The sequence below is a fragment of the Stylophora pistillata genome, chromosome 4 (genome assembly GCF_964205215.1).
Source record: "Stylophora pistillata chromosome 4, jaStyPist1.2, whole genome shotgun sequence".
NCBI classification, from domain to species: domain Eukaryota; kingdom Metazoa; phylum Cnidaria; class Anthozoa; order Scleractinia; family Pocilloporidae; genus Stylophora; species Stylophora pistillata.
In genome coordinates this window covers 39,244,779-39,253,585 of record NC_142522.1, presented here as the reverse complement: position 1 = coordinate 39,253,585, position 8,807 = coordinate 39,244,779, and the positions used below count along the sequence as shown (strand labels likewise).

Below are 8,807 nucleotides of genomic sequence, written 5' to 3'. Positions count from 1 at the left end.
TTGTCTCATTTTTGAACAGAAATTTCAGATAAAAATAGAGGACAAAAAGATTTAATGAAATGGCTCACGGAGACGTTATTAGGAGTGGAGATTCTCGAATGTCCATGAATTGGTCAAATATTCTATGCAAGATATATCTTACTTGGACATAATAAAAAATTAAAGGGTGATTGCATGATTTTTTTCCTTTTTCCTTGAACAACCATTTCTTTAAAGCGACTACTCTATTAATAACTGTTTAATTTCCTCATTCAAGTCTAGTTTCCAAAACTCTCTGGCAAGCTACCGTTGCTCGACATATTAAGCGCCTACAATATTTTCGAAGTCAGATTCCTTCGCTTTCTGTTTACGATAAGTGATCATGCAAAGAAGCCTACGAAATCCTCGCATTACTCAGGTCCCAGAGATCTTTCCTAAAGAGAAAAATGAAAGAAAATATTCAATGCATATGAAGAAGAAGACACGGACGAAGACCCCAAAGGCGCGAGGAAAAAATTAAAATAGTTCCAGGTAGAATGATCCGCACATTTGTACCTGTATTTTTTTTTGCGAAAGACGGCTCGTACCGCAGTCATCAAGGTATATGCCTCAATTTAGGTCACTCTTTCTAGCTATGTTCTGTTATCCTGTTGATTTTTTTTTCTTTTCTTTTATCAGTCCTAGTAGTGGGGAACCAGCTTTATTGTAAAATAAACAACCTTTTTGGAAAGCGTCCTCGGCCTCTCAACTGACATTAATTGCTTTTTTCTAAGAAAGATGAGCCATGAAAACGTTTTCCTACGGAGGAGTAAAAAATGATCCATGGAAAAAATATTGATTTCAGCATCTGCATGGGCTGCCTTTTCAGTCTGCATCAAAATATATTGCCTTTGTGACGCAAAATAAAGTCAGTGTCGACAGGAGTTACTTGGAAGTTTAGTAACAGTTGGCTTATCATTAAAGTGCACCTAAACCAAAAAAAGTTTTTCACTTAACGAAATAAGCTTATTTTTTGGAGTATTTGTGTGCAAAAAGTTTTTAATTTGCTCAAATCTTTAATTTTCTGTGCTGTGCCCAGTCAAAATACGGAAAATCGGCCGTCATCTTGCCCCTCGACCGAGTTTAAAGAGGAATGACTCTAGCGGGTAATGTGACGTCAAATCGAGAACACGAAAGTCTGCATTTCCCACATTTTCACTTGTTTGGGAAGGTTGTCGTCGACATTGTCCGAAATATGCCGACTAAGTGTGTTCTATGAGGAATGTATGAAGCACGATACCCTTTTGCAAATTTCGCACGTTGCTACATCCTTCTACAACACACTTAGTCGGCATATTTTCGGACAATATCGACTACAACCTTCCCAAACAAGTAAAAGTGTGTGAAATGCAGACTTTCGTGTTCTCGATTTGATGTCACATTACCTGCTAGAGCCATTCCTCTTTAAACGCGGTCGTGGGGCAAGATGGCGGCCGATTTTCCGTATTTTGACTGGGCACAGAAAATTGAAGAGTTGAGCAAATAAAAAAATGTTTGCACAGAAATGCTCCAAAAAATACGCTTATTTCTTTAAGCGAAAAAAAATTTTTGTGTTTAGGTGCACTTTAAAGTGTAATTCATATTGTAGCTTTTTTTATTCTTTTTTAATTTTTTTTTTAAGTCTTGAAACACGTTTTAAATACGTATGTCAAGCGATAACCATTGTCACGTTGTATTTAGATCAAGCGTGAATGCTGTTTCCAAACTTGCATGAACACATCTATGTAAATAGCTTAATAATGCTTACCCTTTCACAATAAGTCCCTCAAGCGATTTTTCTCCCTTTAAACAAAAACCGGTTCAGTGAGAAATATTTGGGAAATGAATAAGACTTGAAGTGTAATCATATGTAATAAGAGAATTCTACGTCGACACGCGTCTATTCATTAACAGAGCACAGATGACTTCAAACTGTTGAAAGAACAACAAAGTAGCTCACGAGACGCAACCGAGTGTGTCACTGATCAGCTGATACTCAGTCTTACCAACTTATGATGTCATCTGTTATCAGTTATTGAGCAGATCCACAGCAGCGTGGAATGTACATGTTTTAGATAATAAAGAAGCAAAAAAATTTTGTTAATGGTGACGCGCCATCTATACGTCGGTTCTTTGATAGATCACAAGCAAGAATCAATCAAATCACGTGTATAACTCAGCTTATTATATAAATGTGTATGAACATTGCGTAAATTTTGTTTTTCTACTTCGAAGCAAGATAGTAGGAGTGTATGAAACAAATTGGAGTAGTAGATGAGTAGTGGCTGTAGCTTTATATACAAAGTTTGTTATAATGGTCACCTTTTTATAATAAAGGGTTTATAACTTTTTTTCTTTCCAGCAAAGTCATCCAATGTTGTTTTTCGGTTTGGGCGCCCCCCTCCCCCCAACCCCCACTTCTTCCCTTCCCTCAACAAGGTCAGCCCGGACATTTTGTGTTTACTCTGTGACTCTTTCCCTGTGGCTTATTTTTTTGACTTTGGTGCACAGTGCTGCTCGAGGAATTAATGGCAGAAACGCAATTACTCTCATTATCTCATTATTTATCTTTTTGATCGAGTCTTGCTGCCTAGACTAAAGATTGACTAGAACGTATCATACAGAGAATATCTTCATAGGCATCAGACTATAAGTTCTGCTAATTTGTTCAATTGCGTCTCCATAGGTTTGTTTCAAGGTGAGTATCCTATGGCGCAGCAGTTTCTGTGAAAGAATTGTTGTGACTTACGGAATCCCTCCAGTCCTAGAAATCCGTTTTCTGTAGGTTCTTTGACTGTCATTTCTAAGGCTTTAATTTTGACTTCCTTTGCTTTCTTTCTAGTAACCTCCCTCTTTTTTTCACTTTCCTAAACCATTTCTTATTTGGAAAACTTTTATTATGCATTCCGTTGGTTCGTCTTGGTAGGTTTTATTTACATTGTTGTCGATCGTTCCTCTGGGATGAACTTGGCCTTCCTTGGCTTCTTTCGTTCGTTGCCCCACGGGTTCTTATTTCCTCTGTGCAAATGATTATATAATTTCTTGCTCTTCGCTAATAGGAACGCAAAAGTGGTTTTCAATGGCTTGAGTTATACGCTTTTGTGCTTTAAACGAGCCCCTAAAGCCTACCATCATCGCCAAAGTTAACGAAACACTTCCATACTTTTTTCTCTGCTGATATTATTGGACTTAAATGTTATTTGATCGCAGCCCTGGGAGAAAGGGGGAGGGAAGTACCTCCCGGAATCTTGCTTGGGGCTTTCCACCCAGTTCGACGAGTCGCTACCATACTTCAGACGAGAACATGGTATATTTTCCGTTTTCAAACTTGGCCTCAGGAAGTTTACTTGGTTTAATGTTGGGGTGCGCAAGAAAAAGAAAAAGATAAACTGAACTAGACCAGCTCCAATGATGTGTTTTGGTTACTAAATTCTTTCCTTAATTATTCATGATCAATTTGGAGTTGAAGGGACAGATACATTTATATTATCTCCTGGTTCGTTTGAAACTTCGTACCCAATTCAAGACCATTAGGTCCAAAAATCGAGACCCATTTTCAGACAAAAACAGTGCATGATAACTGGCTCATACAGGGCAACTCCTTCCTAGATTAGACTTTATAAGAGCCTTCTTTTCCACAACTAGCGGCCACTAAGAAATTCTGTGCATTAAATGGGCTTTCAGACAATTGGAATCTGACGAAATCCCTCGTTTTGATTGGAGATGGCCTGCAGTATTCAATGGCTTATACTCATGCTCTCCGTGATATGTGAGACACGTCAGCCAAGAGGGACTCGATGAGGTGATGTCTTGTACAGCTAACAGTTAAAATTTTGGCCAATTTACGGCTAACGGTCAATTACTTATATTAACCAGATTTTTCTTACAGTTAACTTATACTCACGACTAACGGTTAAATTCTGTCAATTTTGTATGCCCAATATCTACTTGTTTTTGGCCGTCGTGCGGGTGACGGTTAACCCCATTGACACCCTCTGCTAAGAACGAACGTTAAGAAGATCTTCTCAGTTAACAAAAAAATTAATTCAACAAAGTTTCTTTTTTGCAAGTTTATTTTAGACGAAATATATGAGAAGGAAATACAATTTTGCAGTATTTAGAAATGAGAGACGAGATTCTCGGTTTTTCCTCCAGCATTCTAGTAGCTGTTCGTTTTCGTCTTGAACTAAATCTGTCATGTGGAAATTCAAACCACTCTTGACAAAAATATATTCTTCACATGCGTAGGATCTCAAAATTAAACAGTGACTGTGATATTCCATGTGAAATGGTAAAAAGTGGTACAGCTGCAGATGTATTAGTTGTTTGCCTATAACATAATACTTAAAAAATGACTATATGCCAAACGTGAAGTAGATATTGAGGAATGTTGACCAAGAAGGATGAGCGCTAGATTTCAGAGAAAAACTGATCAGGAAATGCAGTAGGAATCTGTTGGCAGTCAGTGAAGCATCCTCTTATCCATTTCAACAACTCAAAGCGAGAATATTTGAGATATGACGTAGAAATATCAAAGCGTGCTCCTGGACTCCTTGAATCATGAGAGGTCATTTGAAAGAGGGCGTGGGCATGGGCATGGGCATGGGGTTCCCACGTCAGAGGGCATGGGGTTCCCACGCCAGTGGGTGTTCCATTTAAAGCAAGTCATAGATGCAGTTAGACTTGTGTACGACTGCGCCCACGTTGCCACATCGGTAAAATTTGAAATAATTCAGTAAAGCTGGCCCAAAGACGAGTCGCTGTCGCAAACAAAGATAGCATTGCCTTTTTAAAGGAATGCGTCAGGACAATAGCTGCCAAAGGAGGCACATAACACTCTACCCCAGGGTAGATTTGTCGTGGAAAGGGGTCGCATCTCTCAAGTAATTACAGAGGTGTGTGTTTACTCACGAAACTCGTTTAAAGTATCTCGACACTTTGTGCAAATGATGCCTTTAGTCCTCGTCGGTTATTTTCTTGAGAGCTTAAGTGTGATTGTGCGAAACCCTTACCGGCTCCCACGTATAAATGAACTTCATCGCAGGTGCAAGACATGATAAAAGAAAAATATAAATGGGAAACTCATTTTAAGTATCTCATCACTTCGTGCAAATGATGTCTTTAGTCCTTGTTGAACACATACTTAGAGCCTAACTTTGATTTTAAACATGTGATTGCGAGGAACACTGAACAGCTCCCCCCGTAAAAACAAATTTCATCGCAGGTGCAAAACATGACAAAAGAAAAATATAACTACGAAACTCATTTTAAGTATCTCGTCATGTCGTGCAAAAGATGTCTTTAAATCTCGTTCAATATTTAATTGGGAGCTTAATTTTGATTTTGAAGATGTGATTGCGAGGACCCTTTGGCTCCCCTGTAGAAATATATTTAATCGCTGATGCAAGACATGAAAAAAAGGAAAAATACAAACACATTGCCATTAATATTTACCCTGATAAGTACTTTACTTCTTTATTGCTGTTTTTTTTGGGGGTTATATAAGTAAAACGTACTGCTGTAACCAACCATTCTGTCTTGCTTTGTTAGCGGTAACACAGCAAACATGGCTTTCAAGGAGATTTTCGTCATTGTCGCTTTGGTTCATGTAGTTGGTGCTGTTACAGTGCGAAACTGCAGTAAGTATCTGCAGCCTACATTTGATTAATTTTAAATAACAACACATCAGTATTCAAAGTTCAAAATCCTTCATCGTTTACTCTCTTGCCAATCACAGTGGAATTGTTTCCCATATCCAGGAAAGAAAATGTTGTTCATTGTGGTATTGTAGATAAATGAAAATGTGTCGTTTGTCTTTCGGTGTAAGAGTGAGGCTAATCAATCTTGTGCTGCTCGGAACGTTTCGATTATTATACTGCTCGTCTTTGTCATGGGAAGAGGTCGAAAGTTTACGTTTCGCTATTGATAGTACCCTAGAAAAGGGGTTAGCAAAATTTGTTAATTTTTTACTGAGTAAAATTTGATAACAACTTTCATTTCCAAGTTTAAAACCGAACATCGATAGTCACAGAAAAATGATTTCATAAAAGTATTGCGCTGTTTTACCTGCATCATACGGCCCGATTGGAAAATCCATCCGCCTTCGAACCCGTCCCACGTTCTTCAAGGTTCAAAGTTTTTTTTAAGATATATCCTTGTTGTATTGATCCATATAATTTGACATTTAAGGACTAGGAATAGTGCTGTGGTGAGAGCGCTCGTCTCCCACCACTGTAGCTTGGGTTCGATTCCTAGACTTAGTGTCAGATGTGGGTTAAGTTTGTTTTTGGCTCTCGTCCTTGCTTCGGGGTTTTTCTCTGGGTCCTCCGGTCTTCCTCCCTCCACGAAAAACAACATTTCAAATTCCATTTCGATCTGGAAACAGTGGACAAGAAGAGCCACCCAGGAGAATGTCCATTGCTAAATTTTCATTTATATATTTAGTTCCTATTTCTATTCCCGTTGCATCAAATAATTTGTTTTTATTGTACCTCTCAGGGGGATGTATGGGTTTGCAGATTCGGCGTGGAAATGTCATGTTGAGCAAGAATCAAAGGACCCTTACGGTCAGAGGAAAGATAAAAATTACTAAAAGTGGGTTGTCACCATTCCCATACGAAGTAAAAATAATGAAGAAGATCAACAAGAAGTACAGGCCAGTGTATTGCCCCAGATCTCTTTGGTAGGTAAAATAATAAAGCATCCTGTTTCCTTTCTTTTTCTCTTACTGAAGATACCACCGACTTTGACGCTAGTTGCTCTATAACAAGATTTCCCCTTTAAAGAGGTTCTCGGAGGGTTAACCGTTAGCCGTAAAACGGCGAAACAATTTTAGCCGTTGACGCTTAACAGTCGACAAATTATAACCCTTAGTCGTAAAATAAAGTTAACCGTAAAAGTTGTCCTTCTCCAACAGATCGTTTTGTATCACTTTTGGTCAACCGTTAGCCGTAAAATGGCCAAAACTTTTACCCGTTAGCCGTAAAAGCCATCCTCCCATTGAGACCCACATTTAACAACTTTGCAATCCTATTACAAGTACTGTGCATTTAATTCTACAACTTTGCCGACTCACCAGCGATTGGAGTAATCATTGTTACTTATCAATGAAAGTGTGGGACGTGAAAAACTCAGCCATTAAGGCTTAAAAGTTGACAAATTTTTAACCGTTAGTCGTAAAATAAAGTTCTTTATATAACATTTTTGGTTAACCGTCATCCGTCAAATGGCTAAAATTTTTAACTGTTAACCGTAAAAGCCATCAACCCATTGACACCTACATTTATAACTTTGCAATTCTATTGACAAGTACTGTACATTTCTACAACCTTGTCGACTCAGCAGCGATTGTAGTAATCATTGTTACTTATCGATAAAAGTGTGGGACATGAATTGCGCGACGAGCAGTTTGTATAAAAGGCATCTACAGTTATTCTCCTTTGCAGCAAAGTCAAAGTGCTCTCTGAGTTGTATCCGGGACTTCCTTAATTTGATTTTAAATCAAATGATATAACACAACTGTTAACTGATGAGAGAGACACAGAAGCCTAATGGGTAACCTTGCGATGGGTTAGCTTCCCATCCAAGGGACGGAGAACTAATCCATCGTAATCACTACTCGTTTCTTGCAACATGGAAACCGGGTAAAGTTAATTTTCAGACTTTATTTTTTTTCCTCATCTGATGACTGACTTCGACCTTGCGCTAATTTTCCTTGCATTGTTTCTGTCTAAAGCAGAGGAAGATTGACCTGCACCGACATTAAGAAGAACTTGAATGGAGCAAAATGCAGATCCATTTTACAGCGAGGATTAGTAAGGATTAAAAGTGGAAAGCGTCGTGTGCCTCGTATGTTGCGGAGGCTGCTGGCAAGATTAAGAAAGGTTAGGAAGTTAGCATATTTCACTTTTTTCTCGATTTTACGACGGCAGACTGGGAGGGCTGGAGAGTGTTACGCAACTCCCAACTCTTGAATGTTTAGACGGGGCTAGGTAAACACGGTAAAAATCTTCTGCGGCTGTTATAAAATACTTTATCTTATTTGAGTGGTTTTGCTATAAGTGATTGTTCAAAACAGGTGGAGGTCAGTGATTACAAAAATGTCGTTGGGACTCAGTGAAGAGTGACCATGACCGCTTAATAAAAGAGAAAATTGCATTTAACTAAGGGGAAAAACTCGGTCATTCGACAACCGACCACTTATACAGGATGATTGAAAAATTCGGCACCACTTAATTAATACGGGTTCGGTATTACATTTACAAAATTTATAACTAAATGCTGCTACTTATTTTTGATTTTCCAGGGACAGTACAAGGTTACAGCAAGATTGTTCGGAAGAAACTTAGGACCTGACAACGAGTATGGATGTGTCGTATTGAAAATAAATAAAAAAAATTGAAAATGCTTCTTAAGGTGAAAGATGTGACTAAAATAAATTTAATGTGAAGGAGACTTTGTATCCTATTGCTTGATTTACTAATGACAAAACCTCGGAACCTCGAACCTAGTATCCCTATGATTACCTCCACCCCCTCCCCCCTCTCATCTGAAGTTAATTGATAGTAAATTTTTTATAATCTTTCCTTTATACACTCTAGTGACCACGGGTGCAGTCATTAATCTTGTTTTGTCAGAGTATGGAAACTTAAAATAAGGGAGAAATCATGTTTTATACACAACAACTATAATTATAATTTGGACTTGTTTTTGTGCCTTTTTCAAAAAGCATACTGTAAGAAAAAGTAGCATAATCAAAAAAGCAAAATTTTGAGCATAGAGCGTAACTTAGAAAAAAAAAATCGAGCAAT

General features: G+C 38.2%; 1 protein-coding gene across 1 annotated transcript; it reads left to right on the top strand.

Annotated features, from left to right (window-relative positions):
- Positions 1-6,501: 6,501 nt before the first annotated feature.
- LOC148733672 (uncharacterized) lies at positions 6,502-8,451 on the top strand. The gene is made up of 3 exons (XM_088756536.1): positions 6,502-6,679; positions 7,733-7,880; positions 8,303-8,451. Exons 1-3 carry the CDS (start codon positions 6,504-6,506, stop codon positions 8,396-8,398), a joined length of 420 nt encoding a protein of 139 aa, XP_088612662.1. The 5' UTR covers positions 6,502-6,503; the 3' UTR covers positions 8,399-8,451.
- The last annotated feature ends 356 nt before the right edge of the window (positions 8,452-8,807 follow it).

What these genes read in the sequence shown, in the direction of transcription:
- LOC148733672 (XM_088756536.1), top strand. Translation starts at nt 6,504, where the DNA reads ATGGGTTTGCAGATTCGGCGTGGAAATGTCATGTTGAGCAAGAATCAA. An exon ending in TATTGCCCCAGATCTCTTTG is followed by an intron (nt 6,680 to 7,732) that starts GTAGGTAAAATA and finishes TTCTGTCTAAAG; the next exon opens with CAGAGGAAGATTGACCTGCA. An exon ending in TGCTGGCAAGATTAAGAAAG is followed by an intron (nt 7,881 to 8,302) that starts GTTAGGAAGTTA and finishes TTGATTTTCCAG; the next exon opens with GGACAGTACAAGGTTACAGC.